This window comes from Oncorhynchus masou, chromosome 2 (genome assembly GCF_036934945.1).
Source record: "Oncorhynchus masou masou isolate Uvic2021 chromosome 2, UVic_Omas_1.1, whole genome shotgun sequence".
NCBI lineage: Eukaryota > Metazoa > Chordata > Actinopteri > Salmoniformes > Salmonidae > Oncorhynchus > Oncorhynchus masou.
Window position 1 is genome coordinate 462491 of NC_088213.1, and position 25027 is coordinate 487517.

The window sequence follows — 25027 nt, forward strand, 5'->3', positions numbered from 1 at the left end:
CTGTCTCTATGATGTGGTGTAGAGAGACAACATGCCCTCCTTCCAGGACCTCCTCACCATCCATGCCCTACCAGGACCTCCTCAACTGTCTCTATGATGTGGTGTAGAGAGACAACATGCCCTCCTTCCAGGACCTCCTCAACTGTCTCTATGATGTGGTGTGGATACAACATGCCCTCCTTCCAGGACCTCCTCATCTGTCTCTATGATGTGGTGTAGAGAGACAACATGCCCTCCTTCCAGGACCTCCTCAACTGTCTCTATGATGTGGTGTAGAGAGACAACATGCCCTCCTTCCAGGACCTCCTCAACAGTCTCTATGATGTGGTGTAGAGAGACAACATGCCCTCCTTCCAGGACCTCCTCAACTGTCTCTATGATGTGGTGTGGATACAACATGCCCTCCTTCCAGGACCTCCTCAACTGTCTCTATGATGTGGTGTAGAGAGACAACATGCTCTCCTTCCAGGACCTCCTCAACAGTCTCTATGATGTGGTGTAGAGAGACAACATGCCCTCCTTCCAGGACCTCCTCAACTGTCTCTATGATGTGGTGTGGATACAACATGCTCTCCTTCCAGGACCTCCTCAACAGTCTCTATGATGTGGTGTAGACAGACAACATGCCCTCCTTCCAGGACCTCCTCAACTGTCTCTATGATGTGGTGTAGAGAGACAACATGCTCTCCTTCCAGGACCTCCTCAACTGTCTCTATGATGTGGTGTAGAGAGACAACATGCTCTCCTTCCAGGACCTCCTCAACTGTCTCTATGATGTGGTGTGGAGAGACAACATGCTCTCCTTCCAGGACCTCCTCAACAGTCTCTATGATGTGTGGGGGGAGGAGGATGTTGTTGTGTTCTGTTCTGTGGTGTTCTGTATTGTGGTGTTCTGTATTGTGGTGTTCTGTATTGTGGTGTTCTGTATTGTGGTGTAGTGTGGTGTTCTGTAGTGTGGTGTTCTGTATTGTGGTGTTCTGTAGTGTGGTGTTCTGTATTGTGGTGTTCTGTATTGTGGTGTTCTGTATTGTGGTGTAGTGTGGTGTGGTGTTCTGTAGTGTGGTGTTCTGTAGTGTGGTGTTCTGTAGTGTGGTGTTCTGTAGTGTGGTGTAGTGTGGTGTTCTGTAGTGTGGTGTTCTGTAGTGTGGTGTTCTGTAGTGTTCTGTTCTGTAGTGTGGTGTAGTGTGGTGTTCTGTAGTGTGGTGTTATGTTCTGTGGTGTTCTGTAGTGTTCTGTTCTGTAGTGTGGTGTAGTGTGGTGTTCTGTAGTGTGGTGTTCTGTAGTGTGGTGTTCTGTAGTGTTCTGTTCTGTAGTGTGGTGTAGTGTGGTGTTCTGTAGTGTGGTGTTCTGTAGTGTGGTGTTCTGTAGTGTGGTGTTCTGTAGTGTGGTGTTCTGTAGTGTGGTGTTCTGTATTGTGGTGTTCTGTAGTGTGGTGTTCTGTATTGTGGTGTAGTGTGGTGTGGTGTTCTGTAGTGTGGTGTTCTGTATTGTGGTGTGGTGTGGTGTTCTGTAGTGTGGTGTTCTGTAGTGTTCTGTAGTGTGGTGTTCTGTATTGTGGTGTTCTGTATTGTGGTGTAGTGTGGTGTTCTGTAGTGTGGTGTTCTGTATTGTGGTGTTCTGTAGTGTGGTGTTCTGTATTGTGGTGTTCTGTATTGTGGTTTTCTGTATTGTGGTGTAGTGTGGTGTGGTGTTCTGTAGTGTGGTGTTCTGTAGTGTGGTGTTCTGTAGTGTGGTGTTCTGTAGTGTGGTGTTCTGTAGTGTGGTGTTCTGTAGTGTGGTGTTCTGTATTGTGGTGTTCTGTAGTGTGGTGTTCTGTATTGTGGTGTTCTGTATTGTGGTGTTCTGTATTGTGGTGTTCTGTAGTGTGGTGTTCTGTAGTGTGGTGTAGTGTGGTGTTCTGTAGTGTGGTGTTCTGTAGTGTGGTGTGGTGTGGTGTTCTGTAGTGTGGTGTAGTGTGGTGTTCTGTAGTGTGGTGTTCTGTAGTGTGGTGTAGTGTGGTGTTCTGTAGTGTGGTGTAGTGTGGTGTTCTGTAGTGTGGTGTTCTGTAGTGTGGTGTAGTGTGGTGTTCTGTAGTGTGGTGTTCTGTAGTGTGGTGTTCTGTATTGTGGTGTTCTGTATTGTGGTGTTCTGTAGTGTGGTGTTCTGTAGTGTGGTGTTCTGTAGTGTGGTGTTCTGTATTGTGGTGTTCTGTAGTGTGGTGTTCTGTAGTGTGGTGTTCTGTAGTGTGGTGTTCTGTAGTGTGGTGTTCTGTATTGTGGTGTAGTGTGGTGTTCTGTAGTGTGGTGTTCTGTAGTGTGGTGTTCTGTATTGTGGTGTAGTGTGGTGTTCTGTAGTGTGGTGTTCTGTATTGTGGTGTGGTGTGGTGTTCTGTAGTGTGGTGTTCTGTAGTGTGGTGTTCTGTATTGTGGTGTTCTGTAGTGTGGTGTTCTGTATTGTGGTGTAGTGTGGTGTTCTGTAGTGTGGTGTTCTGTAGTGTGGTGTTCTGTAGTGTGGTGTTCTGTAGTGTGGTGTTCTGTATTGTGGTGTAGTGTGGTGTTCTGTAGTGTGGTGTTCTGTAGTGTGGTGTTCTGTATTGTGGTGTAGTGTGGTGTTCTGTAGTGTGGTGTTCTGTAGTGTGGTGTTCTGTAGTGTGGTGTAGTGTGGTGTTCTGTGGTGTGGTGTTCTGTATTGTGGTGTATTGTGGTGTTCTGTAGTGTGGTGTTCTGTAGTGTGGTGTTCTGTATTGTGGTGTTCTGTATTGTGGTGTAGTGTGGTGTTCTGTGGTGTGGTGTTCTGTATTGTGGTGTAGTGTGGTGTTCTGTATTGTGGTGTTCTGTAGTGTGGTGTTCTGTAGTGTGGTGTTCTGTAGTGTGGTGTAGTGTGGTGTTCTGTAGTGTGGTGTTCTGTAGTGTGGTGTAGTGTGGTGTTCTGTAGTGTGGTGTTCTGTATTGTGGTGTTCTGTAGTGTGGTGTTCTGTAGTGTGGTGTTCTGTAGTGTGGTGTTCTGTAGTGTGGTGTAGTGTGGTGTTCTGTAGTGTGGTGTTCTGTAGTGTGGTGTAGTGTGGTGTTCTGTAGTGTAGTGTTCTGTATTGTGGTGTTCTGTAGTGTGGTGTTCTGTAGTGTGGTGTAGTGTGGTGTTCTGTAGTGTGGTGTTCTGTATTGTGGTGTTCTGTAGTGTTCTGTTCTGTAGTGTGGTGTAGTGTGGTGTTCTGTAGTGTAGTGTTCTGTATTGTGGTGTTCTGTAGTGTGGTGTTCTGTAGTGTTCTGTAGTGTGGTGTTCTGTAGTGTGGTGTTCTGTAGTGTTCTGTTCTGTAGTGTGGTGTAGTGTGGTGTTCTGTAGTGTGGTGTTCTGTAGTGTGGTGTTCTGTAGTGTGGTGTTCTGTAGTGTGGTGTTCTGTATTGTGGTGTTCTGTAGTGTGGTGTTCTGTATTGTGGTGTAGTGTGGTGTGGTGTTCTGTAGTGTGGTGTTCTGTATTGTGGTGTGGTGTGGTGTTCTGTAGTGTGGTGTTCTGTAGTGTTCTGTAGTGTGGTGTTCTGTATTGTGGTGTTCTGTATTGTGGTGTAGTGTGGTGTTCTGTAGTGTGGTGTTCTGTATTGTGGTGTTCTGTAGTGTGGTGTTCTGTATTGTGGTGTTCTGTATTGTGGTTTTCTGTATTGTGGTGTAGTGTGGTGTGGTGTTCTGTAGTGTGGTGTTCTGTAGTGTGGTGTTCTGTAGTGTGGTGTTCTGTAGTGTGGTGTTCTGTAGTGTGGTGTTCTGTAGTGTGGTGTTCTGTATTGTGGTGTTCTGTAGTGTGGTGTTCTGTATTGTGGTGTTCTGTATTGTGGTGTTCTGTATTGTGGTGTTCTGTAGTGTGGTGTTCTGTAGTGTGGTGTAGTGTGGTGTTCTGTAGTGTGGTGTTCTGTAGTGTGGTGTGGTGTGGTGTTCTGTAGTGTGGTGTAGTGTGGTGTTCTGTAGTGTGGTGTTCTGTAGTGTGGTGTAGTGTGGTGTTCTGTAGTGTGGTGTAGTGTGGTGTTCTGTAGTGTGGTGTTCTGTAGTGTGGTGTAGTGTGGTGTTCTGTAGTGTGGTGTTCTGTAGTGTGGTGTTCTGTAGTGTGGTGTTCTGTAGTGTGGTGTTCTGTATTGTGGTGTTCTGTATTGTGGTGTTCTGTAGTGTGCTGTTCTGTAGTGTGGTGTTCTGTAGTGTGGTGTTCTGTATTGTGGTGTTCTGTAGTGTGGTGTTCTGTAGTGTGGTGTTCTGTAGTGTGGTGTTCTGTAGTGTGGTGTTCTGTATTGTGGTGTAGTGTGGTGTTCTGTAGTGTGGTGTTCTGTAGTGTGGTGTTCTGTATTGTGGTGTAGTGTGGTGTTCTGTAGTGTGGTGTTCTGTATTGTGGTGTGGTGTCGTGTTCTGTAGTGTGGTGTTCTGTAGTGTGGTGTTCTGTATTGTGGTGTTCTGTAGTGTGGTGTTCTGTATTGTGGTGTAGTGTGGTGTTCTGTAGTGTGGTGTTCTGTAGTGTGGTGTTCTGTAGTGTGGTGTTCTGTAGTGTGGTGTTCTGTAGTGTGGTGTAGTGTGGTGTTCTGTGGTGTGGTGTTCTGTATTGTGGTGTATTGTGGTGTTCTGTAGTGTGGTGTTCTGTAGTGTGGTGTTCTGTATTGTGGTGTTCTGTATTGTGGTGTAGTGTGGTGTTCTGTGGTGTGGTGTTCTGTATTGTGGTGTAGTGTGGTGTTCTGTATTGTGGTGTTCTGTAGTGTGGTGTTCTGTAGTGTGGTGTTCTGTAGTGTGGTGTAGTGTGGTGTTCTGTAGTGTGGTGTTCTGTAGTGTGGTGTAGTGTGGTGTTCTGTAGTGTGGTGTTCTGTATTGTGGTGTTCTGTAGTGTGGTGTTCTGTAGTGTGGTGTTCTGTAGTGTGGTGTTCTGTAGTGTGGTGTAGTGTGGTGTTCTGTAGTGTGGTGTTCTGTAGTGTGGTGTAGTGTGGTGTTCTGTAGTGTAGTGTTCTGTATTGTGGTGTTCTGTAGTGTGGTGTTCTGTAGTGTGGTGTAGTGTGGTGTTCTGTAGTGTGGTGTTCTGTATTGTGGTGTTCTGTAGTGTTCTGTTCTGTAGTGTGGTGTAGTGTGGTGTTCTGTAGTGTAGTGTTCTGTATTGTGGTGTTCTGTAGTGTGGTGTTCTGTAGTGTTCTGTAGTGTGGTGTTCTGTAGTGTGGTGTTCTGTATTGTGGTGTTCTGTAGTGTGGTGTAGTGTGGTGTTCTGTAGTGTGGTGTTCTGTAGTGTGGTGTTCTGTAGTGTGGTGTTCTGTATTGTGGTGTTCTGTATTGTGGTGTTCTGTATTGTGGTGTTCTGTATTGTGGTGTAGTGTGGTGTTCTGTAGTGTGGTGTTCTGTATTGTGGTGTTCTGTATTGTGGTGTTCTGTAGTGTGGTGTTCTGTATTGTGGTGTAGTGTGGTGTTCTGTAGTGTGGTGTTCTGTAGTGTGGTGTTCTGTAGTGTGGTGTAGTGTGGTGTTCTGTAGTGTGGTGTTCTGTAGTGTGGTGTTCTGTAGTGTGGTGTTCTGTAGTGTGGTGTTCTGTAGTGTGGTGTTCTGTAGTGTGGTGTTCTGTGGTGTAGTGTGGTGTTCTGTGGTGTAGTGTGGTGTTCTGTATTGTGGTGTTCTGTATTGTGGTGTTCTGTAGTGTGGTGTTCTGTAGTGTAGTGTGGTGTTCTGTAGTGTGGTGTTCTGTAGTGTGGTGTTCTGTAGTGTGGTGTTCTGTTCTGTGGTGTTCTGTAGTGTGGTGTTCTGTAGTGTGGTGTTCTGTATTGTGGTGTTCTGTAGTGTGGTGTTCTGTATTGTGGTGTTCTGTAGTGTGGTGTTCTGTAGTGTGGTGTTCTGTAGTGTGGTGTTCTGTAGTGTGGTGTTCTGTAGTGTGGTGTAGTGTGGTGTTCTGTAGTGTGGTGTTCTGTAGTGTGGTGTAGTGTGGTGTTCTGTAGTGTGGTGTAGTGTGGTGTTCTGTATTGTGGTGTAGTGTGGTGTTCTGTAGTGTGGTGTTCTGTATTGTGGTGTTCTGTAGTGTAGTGTAGTGTGGTGTTCTGTAGTGTGGTGTAGTGTGGTGTTCTGTATTGTGGTGTAGTGTGGTGTTCTGTAGTGTGGTGTTCTGTAGTGTGGTGTTCTGTAGTGTGGTGTAGTGTGGTGTTCTGTAGTGTGGTGTAGTGTGGTGTTCTGTATTGTGGTGTAGTGTGGTGTTCTGTAGTGTGGTGTTCTGTATTGTGGTGTTCTGTAGTGTGGTGTTCTGTATTGTGGTGTTCTGTAGTGTAGTGTAGTGTGGTGTGGTGTTCTGTAGTGTGGTGTTCTGTAGTGTGGTGTTCTGTAGTGTGGTGTTCTGTAGTGTGGTGTTCTGTATTGTGGTGTAGTGTGGTGTTCTGTAGTGTGGTGTTCTGTAGTGTGGTGTTCTGTAGTGTGGTGTTCTGTATTGTGGTGTAGTGTGGTGTTCTGTAGTGTGGTGTAGTGTGGTGTTCTGTAGTGTGGTGTTCTGTATTGTGGTGTAGTGTGGTGTGGTGTTCTGTAGTGTGGTGTTCTGTAGTGTGGTGTTCTGTAGTGTGGTGTTCTGTAGTGTGGTGTTCTGTATTGTGGTGTTCTGTAGTGTAGTGTAGTGTGGTGTGGTGTTCTGTAGTGTGGTGTTCTGTAGTGTGGTGTTCTGTATTGTGGTGTTCTGTATTGTGGTGTTCTGTATTGTGGTGTAGTGTGGTGTTCTGTAGTGTGGTGTTCTGTAGTGTGGTGTTCTGTAGTGTGGTGTTCTGTAGTGTGGTGTTCTGTAGTGTGGTGTTCTGTATTGTGGTGTAGTGTGGTGTTCTGTAGTGTGGTGTAGTGTGGTGTTCTGTAGTGTGGTGTTCTGTATTGTGGTGTTCTGTAGTGTGGTGTTCTGTATTGTGGTGTTCTGTAGTGTGGTGTTCTGTATTGTGGTGTTCTGTAGTGTGGTGTTCTGTAGTGTGGTGTTCTGTAGTGTGGTGTTCTGTAGTGTGGTGTTCTGTAGTGTGGTGTTCTGTAGTGTGGTGTTCTGTATTGTGGTGTTCTGTATTGTGGTGTTCTGTAGTGTGGTGTTCTGTAGTGTGGTGTAGTGTGGTGTTCTGTAGTGTGGTGTTCTGTAGTGTAGTGTGGTGTTCTGTAGTGTTCTGTAGTGTGGTGTTCTGTATTGTGGTGTTCTGTAGTGTAGTGTAGTGTGGTGTTCTGTAGTGTGGTGTTCTGTAGTGTAGTGTAGTGTGGTGTTCTGTAGTGTGGTGTTCTGTAGTGTGGTGTTCTGTAGTGTGGTGTTCTGTAGTGTAGTGTGGTGTGGTGTTCTGTAGTGTGGTGTTCTGTAGTGTGGTGTTCTGTAGTGTGGTGTTCTGTAGTGTGGTGTTATGTAGTGTGGTGTTCTGTAGTGTGGTGTTCTGTATTGTGGTGTTCTGTAGTGTGGTGTTCTGTATTGTGGTGTTCTGTAGTGTGGTGTTCTGTAGTGTGGTGTTCTGTAGTGTGGTGTAGTGTGGTGTTCTGTAGTGTGGTGTTCTGTAGTGTGGTGTTCTGTATTGTGGTGTTCTGTAGTGTGGTGTTCTGTAGTGTGGTGTTCTGTATTGTGGTGTTCTGTAGTGTGGTGTGGTGTGGTGTTATGTAGTGTGGTGTTCTGTAGTGTGGTGTAGTGTGGTGTTCTGTAGTGTGGTGTTCTGTAGTGTGGTGTTCTGTATTGTGGTGTTCTGTAGTGTGGTGTTCTGTAGTGTGGTGTTCTGTAGTGTGGTGTTCTGTGGTGTGGTGTTCTGTATTGTGGTGTTCTGTGGTGTAGTGTGGTGTTCTGTATTGTGGTGTTCTGTAGTGTGGTGTTCTGTAGTGTGGTGTTCTGTAGTGTGGTGTTCTGTATTGTGGTGTTCTGTTGTGTAGTGTGGTGTTCTGTAGTGTGGTGTTCTGTATTGTGGTGTTCTGTAGTGTGGTGTTCTGTAGTGTGGTGTTCTGTATTGTGGTGTTCTGTGGTGTAGTGTGGTGTTCTGTGGTGTAGTGTGGTGTTCTGTGGTGTAGTGTGGTGTTCTGTAGTGTGGTGTTCTGTATTGTGGTGTTCTGTAGTGTGGTGTTCTGTTCTGTGGTGTAGTGTGGTGTTCTGTAGTGTGGTGTAGTGTGGTGTTCTGTGGTGTAGTGTGGTGTTCTGTGGTGTAGTGTGGTGTTCTGTAGTGTGGTGTTCTGTATTGTGGTGTTCTGTAGTGTGGTGTTCTGTATTGTGGTGTTCTGTAGTGTGGTGTTCTGTTCTGTGGTGTAGTGTGGTGTTCTGTAGTGTGGTGTAGTGTGGTGTTCTGTGGTGTAGTGTGGTGTTCTGTGGTGTAGTGTGGTGTTCTGTAGTGTGGTGTTCTGTGGTGTGGTGTTCTGTAGTGTGGTGTTCTGTATTGTGGTGTTCTGTGGTGTAGTGTGGTGTTCTGTGGTGTAGTGTGGTGTTCTGTGGTGTGGTGTTCTGTATTGTGGTGTTCTGTATTGTGGTGTTCTGTAGTGTGGTGTTCTGTTCTGTGGTGTAGTGTGGTGTTCTGTAGTGTGGTGTAGTGTGGTGTTCTGTGGTGTAGTGTGGTGTTCTGTGGTGTAGTGTGGTGTTCTGTAGTGTGGTGTTCTGTATTGTGGTGTTCTGTAGTGTGGTGTTCTGTTCTGTGGTGTAGTGTGGTGTTCTGTAGTGTAGTGTGGTGTTCTGTGGTGTAGTGTGGTGTTCTGTAGTGTGGTGTTCTGTAGTGTGGTGTAGTGTGGTGTTCTGTGGTGTAGTGTGGTGTTCTGTGGTGTATTGTGGTGTTCTGTATTGTGGTGTTCTGTATTGTGGTGTTCTGTAGTGTGGTGTGGTGTGGTGTTCTGTAGTGTGGTGTGGTGTGGTGTAGTGTGGTGTGGTGTAGTGTGGTGTTCTGTAGTGTGGTGTGGTGTTCTGTAGTGTGGGCTCTCTCCCTCCTCTAACCTGTGTCTCCAGGATGTCTCCTATCTTGTTGATGATGAATCCTCCGTCCTCCCCCTCCTGCTGGCTCTCTCTCTTCCTCTCCAGGAGATGTGTCAGGAAGGAGGTGTGGAGGTCCAGGAGCTCCCCCAGTGCAGGGAACAGCCTGTCTACTGTCTGAGGCTCCAGCTGCAGCTCCTTCACCAGACCCTTACTGTACACCTCCATCATGATCAGCAGGGTCCTCACGTGGTGCATCTCTGTCTGCATCAACTCTGGAGGAGGAGATACAGGGAGGGGTTAAGGTTAGGAAGGAGAGATACAGGGAGGGGGTTAAGGATAGGAGGGGGAGATACAGGGAGGGGGTTAAGGATAGGAGGGGGAGATACAGGGAGGGGGTTAAGGATAGGAGGGGGAGATACAGGGAGGGGGTTAAGGATAGGAGGGGGAGATACAGGGAGGGAGGGGGTTAAGGATAGGAGGGGAGATACAGGGAGGGAGGGGGTTAAGGATAGGAGGGGGAGATACAGGGAGGGGTTAAGGATAGGAGGGGGAGATACAGGGAGGGGTTAAGGATAGGAGGGGGAGATACAGGGAGGGAGGGAGGGGGTTAAGGATAGGAGGGGGAGATACAGGGAGGGAGGGAGGGGGTTAAGGATAGGAGGGGGAGATACAGGGAGGGAGGGAGGGGGTTAAGGATAGGAGGGGAGATACAGGGAGGGAGGGAGGGAGGGGGTTAAGGATAGGAGGGGGAGATACAGGGAGGGAGGGAGGGGGTTAAGGATAGGAGGGGGAGATACAGGGAGGGAGGGAGGGGGTTAAGGATAGGAGGGGGAGATACAGGGAGGGAGGGAGGGGGTTAAGGATAGGAGGGGGAGATACAGGGAGGGAGGGAGGGAGTTAAGGATAGGAGGGGGAGATACAGGGAGGGAGGGAGGGAGGGGGTTAAGGATAGGAGGGGGAGATACAGGGAGGGAGGGAGGGGGTTAAGGATAGGAGGGGGAGATACAGGGAGGGAGGGAGGGAGGGGGTTAAGGATAGGAGGGGGAGATACAGGGAGGGAGGGAGGGGGTTAAGGATAGGAGGGGGAGATACAGGGAGGGAGGGATGGAGGGGGTTAAGGATAGGAGGGGGAGATACAGGGAGGGAGGGAGGGGGTTAAGGATAGGAGGGGGAGATACAGGGAGGGAGGGAGGGAGGGGGTTAAGGATAGGAGGGTGAGATACAGGGAGGGAGGGAGGGAGTTAAGGATAGGAGGGGGAGATACAGGGAGGGGGGGAGGGGGTTAAGGATAGGAGGGGGAGATACAGGGAGGGAGGGAGGGGGTAAAGTTTAGGAGGGGGCGATACAGGGTGGGAGGGGGTTAAGGATAGGAGGGGGAGATACAGGGAGGGAGGGGGTTAAGGATAGGAGGGGGAGATACAGGGAGGGAGGGGGTTAAGGAAAGGAGGGGGAGATACAGGGAGGGAGGGAGGGGGTAAAGTTTAGGAGGGGGAGATACAGGGAGGGAGGGAGGGGGTAAAGTTTAGGAGGGGGAGATACAGAGTGGGAGGGGGTAAAGGTTAGGAGGGGGATCAGGGTATGTCCAGCTCTAGATAGATGGGTAGTAGTGCACTGTAACTCTAGATAGAGGGGTAGTAGTGCCTGGTAACTCTAGATAGAGGGGTAGTAGTGCCGTGTAACTCTAGATAGAGGGGTAGTAGTGGATTGTAACTCTAGATAGAGGGGTGGTAGTGCGGTGTAACTCTAGATAGAGGGGTAGTAGTATGCTGTAACTCTAGATAGAGGGGTAGTAGTACCTGGTATAAATCAAGGTAGAGTAGGGTACAGTAGCAGTGGTAGGTACAGTAGCAGTGGTAGGTACAGTAGCTGTGGTAGGTACAGTAGCTGTGGTAGTTACTGTAGCAGTGGTAGGTACTGTAGCAGTGGTAGGTACTGTAGCAGTGGTAGGTACAGTAGCAGGTACAGTAGCAGTGGTAGGTACAGTAGCTGTGGTAGGTACAGTAGCTGTGGTAGGTACAGTAGCTGTGGTAGTTACTGTAGCAGTGGTAGGTACTGTAGCAGTGGTAGTTACTGTAGCAGTGGTAGGTACTGTAGCAGTGGTAGGTACTGTAGCAGTGGTAGGTACTGTAGCAGTGGTAGGTACTGTAGCAGTGGTAGGTACCGTAGATGACTTCCTGTCTCTTGATGACGTCCTTCTTCAGATGTTTGAGGACGTTGCTGTCCATGACGTTGCTCCAGGAGTCCGCTTCCAGCTCTTTCAGGTCTTCCTCAAACTCCCCCATCAGCTGACTGTCAATCATCTCTGTGCCTAGATTATGAAACACAACACTCAGATAGCATTCAGAGGTATTTATCTAGACATTATCATAGACACTATAATCCAGACACATTTAGGAGAGCAATTAGGATTAAGTGCCTCGCTCAGCTCGGGTATTCGAACCAGCAACCTTTCGGTTACTGACACAACACTCTAGGCTACCTGACACTTTACCTTTATTGGGAGCTGGGGGTAACGTGTGTTTACTGGGGGCTGGGGGTAACGTGTGTTTACTGGGGGCTGGGGGTAACGTGTGTTTACTGGGGGCTGGGGGTAACGTGTGTTTACTGGGGGCTGGGGGTAACGTGTGTTTACTGGGGGCTGGGGGTAACGTGTGTTTACTGGGGGCTGGGGGTAACGTGTGTTTACTGGGAGCTGGGGGTAACGTGTGTTTACTGGGGGCTGGGGGTAACGTGTGTTTACTGGGGGCTGGGGGTAACGTGTGTTTACTGGGGGCTGGGGGTAACGTGTGTTTACTGGGGGCTGGGGGTAACGTGTGTTTACTGGGGGCTGGGGGTAACGTGTGGTTACTGGGGGCAACGTGTGTTTACTGGGGGCTCGGGGTAACGTGTGTTTACTGGGGGTAACGTGTGTTTACTGGGGGCTGGGGGTAACGTGTGTTTACTGGGGGCCGGGGGTAACGTGTGTTTACTGGGGGCTGGGGGTAACGTGTGTTTACTGGGGGCTGGGGGTAACGTGTGTTTACTGGGGGCTGGGGGTAACGTGTGTTTACTGGGGGCTGGGGGTAACGTGTGTTTACTGGGGGCTGGGGGTAACGTGTGTTTACTGGGGGCTGGGGGTAACGTGTGTTTACTGGGGGCTGGGGGTAACGTGTGTTTACTGGGGGCTGGGGGTAACGTGTGTTTACTGGGGGCCGGGGGTAACGTGTGTTTACTGGGGGTAACGTGTGTTTACCGGGGTAACGTGTGTTTACTGGGGGCTGGGGGTAACGTGTGTTTACTGGGGGCTGGGGGTAACGTGTGTTTACTGGGGGCTGGGGGTAACGTGTGTTTACTGGGAGCTGGGGGTAACGTGTGTTTACTGGGGGCTGGGGGTAACGTGTGTTTACTGGGAGCTGGGGGTAACGTGTGTTTACTGGGGGTAACGTGTGTTTACTGGGGGCTGGGGGTAACGTGTGTTTACTGGGGGCAACGTGTGTTTACTGGGGGCTCGGGGTAACGTGTGTTTACTGGGGGCTCGGGGTAACGTGTGTTTACTGGGGGCTGGGGGTAACGTGTGTTTACTGGGGGCTCGGGGTAACGTGTGTTTACTGGGGGTAACGTGTGTTTACTGGGGGCCGGGGGTAACGTGTGTTTACTGGGGGCTCGGGGTAACGTGTGTTTACTGGGGGCTTGGGGTAACGTGTGTTTACTGGGGGTAACGTGTGTTTACTGGGGGCCGGGGGTAACGTGTGTTTACTGGGGGCTGTGATGGTGACTGGGTAACGTGTGTGTTTACTATGTGTGATGGTGACTGTGTGATGGTGACTGTGTGATGGTGACTGTGTGACGGTGACTGTGTGACGGTGACTGTGTGATGGTGACTGTGATGGTGACTGTAATGGTGATGGTGACTGTGATGGTGATGGTGACTGTAATGGTGATGGTGACTGTGATGGTGACTGTAATGGTGATGGTGACTGTGATGGTGATGGTGACTGTAATGGTGATGGTGACTGTAATGGTGATGGTGACTGTAATGGTGATGGTGACTGTAATGGTGATGGTGACTGTAATGGTGATGGTGACTGTGATGGTGATGGTGACTGTAATGGTGATGGTGACTGTAATGGTGATGGTGACTGTAATGGTGATGGTGACTGTAACGGTGACTGTGTGATGGTGACTGTGATGGTGACTGTAATGGTGATGGTGACTGTAATGGGGATGGTGACTGTAATGGTGATGGTGACTGTAATGGAGATGGTGACTGTGTGATGGTGACAGTGTTAGGGTTAGTGATGGTGATGGTGACTGTTTTGTAGTGTTCTGGTCTATAGTAGTGTTCTGGTCTCGTCTATAGTAGTGTTCTGGTCTATAGTAGTGTTCTGGTCTATAGCAGTGTTCTGGTCTATAGCAGTGTTCTGGTCTATAGTAGTGTTCTGGTCTATAGCAGTGTTCTGGTCTATAGCAGTGTTCTGGTCTATAGTAGTGTTCTGGTCTATAGTAGTGGTCTGGTCTATAGCAGTGTTCTGGTCTATAGTAGTGTTCTGGTCTATAGTAGTGTTCTGGTCTATAGCAGTGTTCTGGTCTATAGTAGTGGTCTGGTCTCGTCTATAGTAGTGGTCTGGTCTATGGTAGTGGTCTGGTCTATAGTAGTGTTCTGGTCTATAGTAGTGGTCTGGTCTATAGTAGTGTTCTGGTCTATAGTAGTGGTCTGGTCTGGTCTATAGTAGTGTTCTGGTCTATAGCAGTGTTCTGGTCTATAGCAGTGTTCTGGTCTATAGTAGTGTTCTGGTCTATAGCAGTGGTCTGGTCTATAGTAGTGTTCTGGTCTATAGTAGTGGTCTGGTCTATAGTAGTGGTCTGGTCTATAGTAGTGTTCTGGTCTATAGTAGTGGTCTGGTCTATAGTAGTGGTCTGGTCTGGTCTATAGTAGTGTTCTGGTCTATAGTAGTGTTCTGGTCTGGTCTATAGCAGTGTTCTGGTCTATAGCAGTGTTCTGGTCTATAGCAGTGTTCTGGTCTATAGTAGTGTTCTGGTCTATAGTAGTGTTCTGGTCTATAGTAGTGTTCTGGTCTATAGTAGTGTTCTGGTCTATAGTAGTGGTCTGGTCTATAGTAGTGTTCTGGTCTATAGTAGTGTTCTGGTCTATAGTAGTGTTCTGGTCTATAGTAGTGTTCTGGTCTATAGTAGTGGTCTGGTCTATAGTAGTGGTCTGGTCTGGTCTAAAGTAGTGTTCTGGTCTATAGTAGTGTTCTGGTCTGGTCTATAGCAGTGTTCTGGTCTATAGCAGTGTTCTGGTCTATAGCAGTGTTCTGGTCTATAGTAGTGTTCTGGTCTATAGTAGTGTTCTGGTCTATAGCAGTGTTCTGGTCTATAGCAGTGTTCTGGTCTATAGTAGTGTTCTGGTCTATAGCAGTGTTCTGGTCTATAGTAGTGTTCTGGTCTATAGTAGTGGTCTGGTCTATAGCAGTGTTCTGGTCTATAGTAGTGTTCTGGTCTATAGTAGTGGTCTGGTCTATAGTAGTGTTCTGGTCTATAGTAGTGGTCTGGTCTATAGTAGTGGTCTGGTCTATAGCAGTGTTCTGGTCTATAGTAGTGTTCTGGTCTATAGTAGTGGTCTGGTCTATAGCAGTGTTCTGGTCTATAGTAGTGTTCTGGTCTATAGTAGTGTTCTGGTCTATAGCAGTGTTCTGGTCTATAGTAGTGTTCTGGTCTATAGTAGTGGTCTGGTCTATAGTAGTGGTCTGGTCTATAGCAGTGTTCTGGTCTATAGTAGTGTTCTGGTCTATAGTAGTGGTCTGGTCTATAGTAGTGGTCTGGTCTATAGTAGTGTTCTGGTCTATAGTAGTGGTCTGGTCTATAGTAGTGTTCTGGTCTATAGTAGTGTTCTGGTCTATAGTAGTGTTCTGGTCTATAGTAGTGTTCTGGTCTATAGCAGTGTTCTGGTCTATAGTAGTGGTCTGGTCTATAGTAGTGTTCTGGTCTATAGTAGTGTTCTGGTCTATAGCAGTGTTCTGGTCTATAGTAGTGGTCTGGTCTATAGTAGTGTTCTGGTCTATAGTAGTGTTCTGGTCTATAGCAGTTTTCTGGTCTATAGTAGTGTTCTGGTCTATAGCAGTGTTCTGGTCTATAGTAGTGGTCTGGTCTATAGTAGTGTTCTGGTCTATAGTAGTGTTCTGGTCTATAGCAGTGTTCTGGTCTATAGTAGTGGTCTGGTCTATAGTAGTGTTCTGGTCTATAGTAGTGTTCTGGTCTATAGCAGTGTTCTGGTCTATAGTAGTGTTCTGGTCTATAGCAGTGTTCTGGTCTATAGTAGTGTTCTGGTCTATAGTAGTGGTCTGGTCTATAGTAGTGGTCTGGTCTATAGCAGTGTTCTGGTCTATAGTAGTGGTCTGGTCTATAGTAGTGTTCTGGTCTATAGTAGTGTTCTGGTCTATAGTAGTGTTCTGGTCTATAGTAGTGTTCTGGTCTATAGCAGTGTTCTGGTCTATAGCAGTGTTCTGGTCTATAGCAGTGTTCTGGTCTATAGCAGTGTTCTGGTCTATAGCAGTGTTCTGGTCTATAGCAGTGTTCTGGTCTATAGCAGTGTTCTGGTCTATAGCAGTGTTCTGGTCTATAGCAGTGGTCTGGTCTATAGCAGTGTTCTGGTCTATAGTAGTGTTCTGGTCTATAGCAGTGTTCTGGTCTATAGTAGTGTTCTGGTCTATAGTAGTGGTCTGGTCTATAGTAGTGTTCTGGTCTATAGTAGGGAACTAAACAGGAAATAGGGTGCCATTTGAGATGCATTTAAAGACACAAAGCATGTTAGTCATTCTATCCATAGCTGTTGAGAGAGATTAGTAACCTACGAACCTTCGTCTGTGAGTGACTCCGTAGATTCATTGACCAGGTTGGTCTTGCACAGAGAGTCAGTAGAATGGGACAGGTATCGCAGACCCTTGATAGGCATGTCATCAAACACCTGGTGACTGGAGAGAGGAAACAGAAAGAGAGGAAACATAGAGAGAGGACATAGAGAGAGAGGACATAGAGAGAGAGAGGACACAGAGAGAGAGAGGACACAGAGAGAGAGAGGACAGATAGAGAGAGGAAGCAAAGAGAGAGAGGACACAGATAGAGAGAGAGGACACAGATAGAGAGAGAGGAAGCAGAGAGAGAGAGGAAGCAGAGAGAGAGAGGAAACGGAGAGAGAGAGGACACAGATAGAGAGAGAGGACACAGATAGAGAGAGAGGAAGCAGAGAGAGAGAGGAAGCAGAGAGAGGAAGCAGAGAGAGAGGAAGCAGAGAGAGAGGAAACAGAGAGAAAGGACAGAGAGAGGAAACAGAGAGAGAGAGGACAGAGAGTCAGTAGAATGGGACAGGTACCGCAGACCCTTGATAGGCAGGTCAAACACCTGGGAGCTCATGTATTATTATTAGAAGCTATTCTCAAGATACTACTATTGTTTACTCAGAAATAAAATGAAACTTCCATTTTTCAGGACTCTGTCTTTCAAAGATAATTAGAAAACATCCAAATAACTTAACAGATCTTCATTGTAAAGGTTTAAACACTGTTTCCCATGCTTTTTCAATGAACCATTGACAATTAATGAACATGCACCTGTGGAACGGTCGTTAAGACACTAACAGCTTACAGATGGTAGGCAATGAAGGTCACAGTTATGAAAACTTATGACACTAAGGAGGCCTTTCTACTGACTCTGAAAAACACCAAAAGAAAGATGCCCGGGGTCCCTGCTCATCTGCATGCTGCAAGGAGGCATGAAGACTGCATATGTGGCCAGGGCAATAAATTGCAATGTCCGCACTGTGACACACCTAAGACGGCGCTACAGGGAGACAGGACGGACAGATGATCGTCCTCGCAGTGGCAGACCACGTGTAACAACGCCTGTACAGGATTGGTACATCCAAACATCACACCTGCGGGACAGGTACAGGATGGCAACAACAACTGCCCGAGTTACACCAGGAATGTACAATCCCTCCATCAGTGCTCAGACTGTCCTCAATAGGCTGAGAGAGGCTGGTCTGAGGGATTGTAGGACTGTTGTAAGTCAGGTCCTCACCAGACATCACCGGCAACAACGTCGCCTATGAGCACAAACCCACCATCGCTGGACCAGACAGGACTGGCAAAAAGTGCTCTTCACTGTTTTGTCTCACCAGGGGTGATGGTCGGATTCGTGTTTATCGATGACAGAATTGAGTGCAGGGGCGGTAGTCATTTAGTTCAGTTATCTCTGCCTTTGTGTACAGGAACAAATTGTAGCCATCTTGAAGCATGTAGGGACAATAGACTGGGATAGGGAGCGATTGAAAATGTCTGTAAACGCACCGTAAACACACCAGCCACACATGCTCTGAGGACGCAGCTAGGGATGCCGTCTGGGACAGCAGCCTTGTGAGGGTTAACTTTAAATTTAAATATTTTCCTCACGTCAGCAATGGAGAAGGAAAGGGGGTGGGGGAAGCAGTCCTTGTTAGCCGGCCGGGATTGTGGCACTGTATTATCCTCAAAGCGGGCAAAGAAGTTGTTTAGTTTGTCTGGAAGCGTGACGTCGGTTTCCGTGACGTGGCTGGTTTTCTTTTTGTAGTTTGTGTTTTCCTGTAGACCCTGCCACATACTTCTTGTGAATCCACCTTGTTGCTGTACTGGCGTTTCGCTTGTTTGATTGCCTTGCGGAGGGAGTACCTACACTGTTTATATTCAGTCATATTTCCAGACCTCTATCCATGGTTAAATAAGGTGGATCGCGCTTTCAGTTTTGTGCGAATGCCGCCTTCCATCCACGGTTTCTGGTTAGAGTAGGTTTTAATAGTCACAGTGGGTACAGCATCTCCAATGCACTTCTTTATAAATGTCAGCATATAGGTCAATGTTGTTCTCTGCGACTGAGCTGAAAATATTCCAGTCTGCGTGATCAAAACAATCTTGAAGCGTGGCTTCCGATTGGTCTGACCAGCGTTGAATGGTTCTTGTCACTGGTACACCCTGTTTGAGTTTCTGCCTATAAGACGATAGGAGCAAGATGGCGTCGTGGTCGGTTTTGCCGAAGGGAGGGCGGGGGAGGGCTTTGTAAGCATCGCAGAAGTTTGCCCTTGCATGTAGCATAATGGAAGAATTTAGGTAGACTTGTTCTCAAATTTGCTTTGTTAAAATACCCAGCCACAATAAATGCAGCCTCAGGATATATGGTTTCCAGTTTACATAGTCCAGTGAAGTTCCGTGATGTCCGCCTTGCTGTCTGCTTGAGGGAGAATCTACACAGCTGTGACTATAACGGAAGAGAATTCTCTTCGTAGGGAAAATGGCCGGCATTTGATTGTAAGGAATTTGGGTGAGCAGAAGGATTTGAGTTCCTGAATGTTGTTATGATTACACAATGAGTCGTTAATCATAAAGAATACACCCAAACCCTTCTTCTTGCCAGACAGGTGTTCATCTCTGTCGGCGCGATGCATGGAGAAGCCCAGTGGCTGAACCGATTCCAACAATATATGTTTCCGTAAAGCAGAGAATTTTACCATCCCTGATGTCTATCTTAGCATTTATGAACATTTGAACATCTTGGCCATGTTCTGTTATAATCTACACCCGGCACAGCCAGAAGAGGACTGGCCACCCCTCATAGCCTGGTTCCTCTCTAGGTTTCTTCCTAGGGAGTTTTTTCTAGCCACCATGCTTCTACACCTGCATTGGTTGCTGTTTTGGGGTTTTAGCCTGGGTTTCTGTACAGCACTTTGAGATACCAGCTGATGTAAGAAGTGCTTTATAAATACATTTGATTTGATGTCTATATGGAAGGCAACCTTTGCTCGAATTTTGTCTTCCTTGTTGTCAAGAGACTGGACATTGGATAGTAGTATACTTGGGAGCGGTGGGCGATGTGCACATCTACAGAGCCTGACCAGGTGGCCGCTTCGTCTGCCCCTTCTGCCGTTGTTTTGGGTCGACTACTGGAATTCGATCCATTGTCCTGGGTGGAGGTCCAAACAGAGGATCCGATTCAGGAAATGTTGTATTTCTGGTCGTAATGTTGGTAAGTTGACGTTGCTCTTATATCCAATAGTTCTTCCCGGCTGTATGTAATAACACTTAAGATTTGCTGTGGTAACAATGTAAGAAATAATATATATCAATTTTATAGTAAGGCTGTAATGTAAACAAATGTGGAAAAAGTCTGACTTTCCGTGTATACACTACCGTTTAAAAGTTTAGGGTCACTTAGAAATGTCCTTGTTTTTGAAAGAAAAGCACATTTTCTGCCCATTAAAATAACATGAAATTGATCAGGATTACAGTGTAGACGTTGTTAATGTTATAAATGACTATTGTAGCTGGAAACGGCTGATTTATAGAATATCTACATAGGCGTACAGAGGCTCATTATCAGCAACCCTCACTCCTGTGTTCCAATGGCACATTGTGTTAGCTAATCCAAGTTTATCATTTTAAAAGGCTAATTGATCATTAGAAAACCCTTTTGCAATGATGTTAGCACAGCTGAAAACTGTTGTTCTGATTAAAGAAGCAATAAAACTGGCCTTTAGACGAGTTGAGTATCTGGAGGGTCAGCATTTGTGGGTTAGATTACAGGCTCAAAATGTCCAGAAACAAAGAACTTTCTTCTGAAACTCGTCAGTCTATTCTTGTTCTGAGAAATTAAGGCTATTCCATGTGAGAAATTGTCAAGAAACTGAAGATCTCGTACAACGCTGTGTACTACTCCCTTCACAGAACAGCACAAACGGGCTCTAACCAGAATAGAAAGAGGTGTGGGAGGCCCCGGTGCACAACTGATCAAGAGGACAAGTACATTAGAGTGTCTAGTTTGAGAAACAGACGCCTCACGAGTCCTCAACTGGCAGCTTCATTAAATAGTACCCGCAAAACACCAGTCTCAACGTCAACAGTGAAGAGGCGACTCCGCAGTGCTGGCCTTCTAGGCCGAGTTGCAAAGAAAAAGCCATATCTCAGACTGGCCAATAAACATAACATATTAAAAAAGATGGGTAAAATAACAGACACTGAACAGAGGAAGATTGGAAAAAAGGGTTTTGGACAGATTAATCTAAGTTAGAGGTGTTCGGATCATAAAGAAGAACATTCGTGACAAGCAGAAAGATGCCTGAGGAGTGAACCATCTGTCAAGCCTGGTGGAGGCAATGTGATGGTCTGGTGGAGGTGGAGGCAATGTGATGGTCTGGTGGAGGTGGAGGCAATGTGATGGTCTGGTGGAGGTGGAGGCAATGTGATGGTCTGGTGGAGGTGGAGTCAATGTGATGGTCTGGTGGAGGTGGAGGCAATGTGATGGTCTGGTGGAGGTGGAGGCAATGTGATGGTCTGGGGGAGGTGGAGGCAATGTGATGGTCTGGTGGAGGTGGAGGCAATGTGATGGTCTGGTGGAGGTGGAGGCAATGTGATGGTCTGGTGGAGGTGGAGTCAATGTGATGGTCTGGTGGAGGTGGAGGCAATGTGATGGTCTGGTGGAGGTGGAGGCAATGTGATGGTCTGGTGGAGGTGGAGGCAATGTGATGGTCTGGGGGTGCTTTGGTGGTGGTAAAGTGGGAGATTTGTACAGGGTAAAGGGGGTCTTAAAGAAGGAAGGCTATCACTCCATTTTGCAACACCATGCCATTCCCTGTGGACAGCGCTTAATTGGAGCCAATTTCCTCCTACAACAGGACAATGACCCAAAGCACAGCTCTAAACTATGCAAGAACTATTTAGGGAAGAAGCAGTCAGCTGGTATTCTGTCTATAATAGAGTGGCCAGCACAGTCACCGGATCTCAACCCTATTGAGCTGTTGTGGGAGCATCTTGACCGTATGGTACATAAGAAGTGCCCATCAAGCCAATACAACTGCTTCAGGAGGTGCTTCATGAAGCATGGGGTGAAATCTCTTCAGATTACCTCAACAAATTGACAACTAGAATGCCAAAGGTCTGCAATACTGTAATGAAGGATTCTTTGACGAAAGCAAAGTTTGAAGGACACAATTATTTTTTCATTTTAAAATCATTATTTATAACCTTGTCAACATCTTGACTATATTTCCTATTCCTTTTGCAACTCATTTCATGTATGTTTTCATGGAAAACAAGGACATTTTTAAGTGATGCCAAAATGTTGAACGGTAGTGTATCTATTTATATATATCTACATATAAAGACAATTTTCTATAAATACTGTGTGTATATATATATATATATATATATATATATATATATATATATATATATATATATATATATAAATACTTCTTACGAACAGAAACTTAGAATGTTTGTACGCATAGAAAAAGTGTGATTTTTCGAACAATCCTGCGAGCGTCGTACTCACACCCACAGGAAATAACCCTTGATAAATACTGATTGTTCTCAGCATCAGTGCTCGTCCATGACTTTGACTATTTGCATTTCAAAACACCCCTAATGAACCATATATGGTCAACATCAGCCGTTTAAATCAGGTGGGAATATACAACGCCGTACCATGAAATACAACGGCACAACCAAAAACAGGCTAAGAAAACCCCTACTGAAGTAGAGGTGCCAGTGTCAGAGACGGAGGCCCAGACTGAAGTAGAGGTGCCAGTGTCAGAGACGGAGGCCCAGACTGAAGTAGAGGTGCCAGTGTAGAGACGGAGGCCCAGACTGAAGTAGAGGTGCCAGTGTCAGAGACGGAGGCCCAGACTGAAGTAGAGGTGCCAGTGTCAGAGACGGAGTCCCAGACTGAAGTAGAGGTGCCAGTGTCAGAGACGGAGGCCCAGACTGAAGTAGAGGTGCCAGTGTCAGAGACGGAGGCCCGGACTGAAGTAGAGGTGCCAGTGTCAGAGACGGAGGCCCGGACCCGGACTGAAGTAGAGGTGCCAGTGTCAGAGACGGAGGCCCGGACTGAAGTAGAGGTGCCAGTGTCAGAGACGGAGGCCCAGACTGAAGTAGAGGTGCCAGTATCAGAGACGGAGGCCCAGACTGAAGTAGAGGTGCCAGTGTCAGAGACGGAGGCCCAGACTGAAGTAGAGGTGCCAGTGTCAGAGACGGAGGCCCAGACTGAAGTAGAGGTGCCAGTGTCAGAGACGGAGGCCCAGACTGAAGTAGAGGTGCCAGTGTCAGAGACGGAGGCCCAGACTGAAGTAGAGGTGCCAGTGTCAGAGACGGAGGCCCGGACTGAAGTAGAGTTGCCAGTGTCAGAGACGGAGGCCCGGACTGAAGTAGAGGTGCCAGTGTCAGAGACGGAGGCCCTGACTGAAGTAGAGGTGCCAGTGTCAGAGACGGAGGCCCGGACTGAAGTAGAGGTGCCAGTGTCAGAGACGGAGGCCCGGATTGAAGTAGAGGTGCCAGTGTCAGAGACGGAGGCCCAGACTGAAGTAGAGGTGCCAGTGTCAGAGACGGAGGCCCAGACTGAAGTAGAGGTGCCAGTATCAGAGACGGAGGCCCAGACTGAAGTAGAGGTGCCAGTGTCAGAGACGGAGGCCCGGACTGAAGTAGAGGGGCCAGTGTCAGAGACGGAGGCCCAGACTGAAGTAGAGGTGCCAGTGTCAGAGACGGAGGCCCAGACTGAAGTAGAGGTGCCAGTGTCAGAGACGGAGGCCCAGACTGAAGTAGAGGTGCCAGTGTCAGAGACGGAGGCCCGGACTGAAGTAGAGTTGCCAGTGTCAGAGACGGAGGCCCGGACTGAAGTAGAGGTGCCAGTGTCAGAGACGGAGGCCCAGACTGAAGTAGAAGTGCCAGTGTCAGAGACGGAGGCCCAGACTGAAGTAGAGGTGCCAGTGTCAGAGACGGAGGCCCGGATTGAAGTAGAGGTGCCAGTGTCAGAGACGGAGGCCCGGACTGAATTAGAGGTGCCAGTGTCAGAGACGGAGGCCCAGACTGAAGTAGAGGTGCCAGTGTCAGAGACGGAGGCCCGGACTGAAGTAGAGGTGCCAGTGTCAGAGACGGAGGCCCAGACTGAAGTACAGGTGCCAGTGTCAGAGACAGAGGCCCAGACTGAAGTAGAGGTCCCAGTGTCAGAGACGGAGGCTCAGTAAAAATAAATCACGGCTACAAAGAGAGGACCATTAGGAAACAAGTATGTCTGCAATTTAGGTTTGGGTTGGGTTAGAGTCAGGCTTAGGTTAGGGTCAGGGTCAAAGTCAGGGTTAGGGTCAGGTGAGGGTCAGGGTTAGGGTCAGGTTAGGGTCAGAGTCAGGGTTAGGTTAGGGTCAGGGTTAGGGTCAAGTTAGGGTCATAGTCAGGTTAGGGTTGGGTCAGGGTTAGAGGCAAGGTTAGGGTCAGGGTTAGGGTAGTCAGGGTTAGGGTCAGGGTTAGGTTAGTCAGGGTTAGGGTTGGGTTAGAGTCAGGGTTAGGGTTGGGTTGGAGTTAGGGTTGGGTTAGAGTCAGGGTTAGGGTTGGGTTAGAGTCAGGGTTAGGGTTGGGTTAGGATTGGGTTAGGGTTGGGTTAGAGTCAGGGTTAGGGTTGGGTTAGAGTCAGGGTTAGGAACAGGGTCAGGGTCAGATTTAAGGTTAGGATTAGGGACATGTACCAGGGTTAGCAGTAGGAACAGGGTCAGGGTTAGGGTTAGGAACAGGGTCAGGGTTTGAGTCAGGGTTATGGTTAGGAATAGGGTCAGGGTTTGAGTCAGGGTTATGGTTAGGAACAGGGTCAGGGTTGAGTCAGGGTTATGGTTAGGAAAAGGGTCAGGGTTGGGGTTATGAACAGGGTCAGGGTTTGAGTCGGGGTTATGGTTAGGAACAGGGTCAGGGTTTGAGTCAGGGTTATGGTTAGGAACAGGGTCAGGGTTTGAGTCAGGGTCAGGGTTAGGAACAGGGTTAGGGTTATGTTTAAGGTTGGGGTTATGAACAGGGTCAGGGTTTGAGTCAGGGTAATGTTAGGAACAGGGTCAGGGTTTGAGTCAGGGTTATGGTTAGGAACAGGGTCAGGGTCAGAGTCATGGTTATGGTTAGGATCAGGGTCAGGGTTTGAGTCAGGGTTATGGTTAGGAACAGGGTCAGGGTTTGAGTCAGGGTTATGGTTAGGAACAGGGTCAGCGTTAGGGTTATGTTTAAGGTTGGGGTTAGGAACAGGGTCAGGGTCAGAGTCAGGTTATGGTTAGGAACAGGGTGAGGGTTTGAGTCAGGGTTATGGTTAGGAACAGGGTCAGGGTCAGGGTTTGAGTCAGGGTTATGGTTATAGTTAGGAACAGGGTCAGGGTCGGGGTTAGGGTTAGGAACAGGGTCAGGGTTTGAGTCAGGGTTATGGTTAGGAACAGGGTCAGGGTTTGAGTCAGGGTTATGGTTAGGAACAGGGTCAGGGTTTGAGTCAGGGTTATGATTAGGAACAGGGTCAGAGTCAGGGTTATGGTTAGGAACAGGGTCAGGGTTTTAGTCAGGGTCAGGGTTAGGAACAGGGTCAGGGTTTGAGTCAGGGTTATGGTTATGAACAAGGTCAGGGTTTGAGTCAGGGTTATGGTTATGAACAGGGTCAGGGTTTGAGTCAGGGTTATGATTAGGAACAGGGTTAGGGTTTGAGTCAGGGTTATGGTTAGGAACAAGGTCAGGGTTTGAGTCAGGGTTATGATTAGGAACAGGGTCAGGGTCAGAGTCAGGGTTATGGTTAGGAACAGGGTCAGGGTCAGAGTCAGAGTCAGGGTTATGGTTAGGAACAGGGTCAGGGTTTGAGTCAGGGTTATGATTAGGAACAGGGTCAGGGTCAGGGTTATGGTTAGGAACAGGGTCAGGGTTTGAGTCAGGGTTATGGTTAGGAACAGGGTCAGGGTTTGAGTCAGGGTTATGATTAGGGTCAGGGTCAGGGTCAGAGTCAGGGTTATGGTTAGGAACAGGGTCAGGGTTTGAGTCAGGGTTATGGTTAGGAACAGGGTCAGGATTTGAGTCAGGGTTATGATTAGGAACAGGGTCAGGGTCAGAGTTCGGATTATGGTTAGGGTTAGGTTTCGGTTTAAGAACAGGCTCAGGGTTAGGGTTAGGGATAGGGTTAGGGTTGCTCACCCAGCGATGTTGGATATGGAGATGCTCTTTGACAGGTTGGAGCCGTGGAAGGGTATGATGGAGGTATGTCTTCGGGAGGGAACAACCAATGAGGAGTGGTCTTCTGGAGACAAGATGGCTGACCAGGGTCGCTCCCTCGAGGCACCCGCTGTGATGTCATAAGAGAGGGCCAGTGTCAACAGAGGAATGCGGTAGAATGGTATT

The 25027-nt window shown here is 47.8% G+C and overlaps 1 protein-coding gene across 1 annotated transcript in view; it reads right to left on the reverse strand.

Annotated features, from left to right (window-relative positions):
• LOC135552073 (synaptic vesicle glycoprotein 2B-like) overlaps nt 1-25027 on the reverse strand; it is an 85527-nt gene that overhangs the window by 39768 nt on the left and 20732 nt on the right. Inside the window, exons 5-8 of the mRNA XM_064983460.1 lie at nt 24824-24971; nt 15681-15796; nt 11008-11154; nt 8868-9118 (exon numbers count right to left, since the gene is read on the reverse strand). Of these exons, the coding sequence (XP_064839532.1) occupies nt 8868-9118; nt 11008-11154; nt 15681-15796; nt 24824-24971 (662 nt within the window). The remainder of the gene's footprint in view (nt 1-8867; nt 9119-11007; nt 11155-15680; nt 15797-24823; nt 24972-25027) is intronic.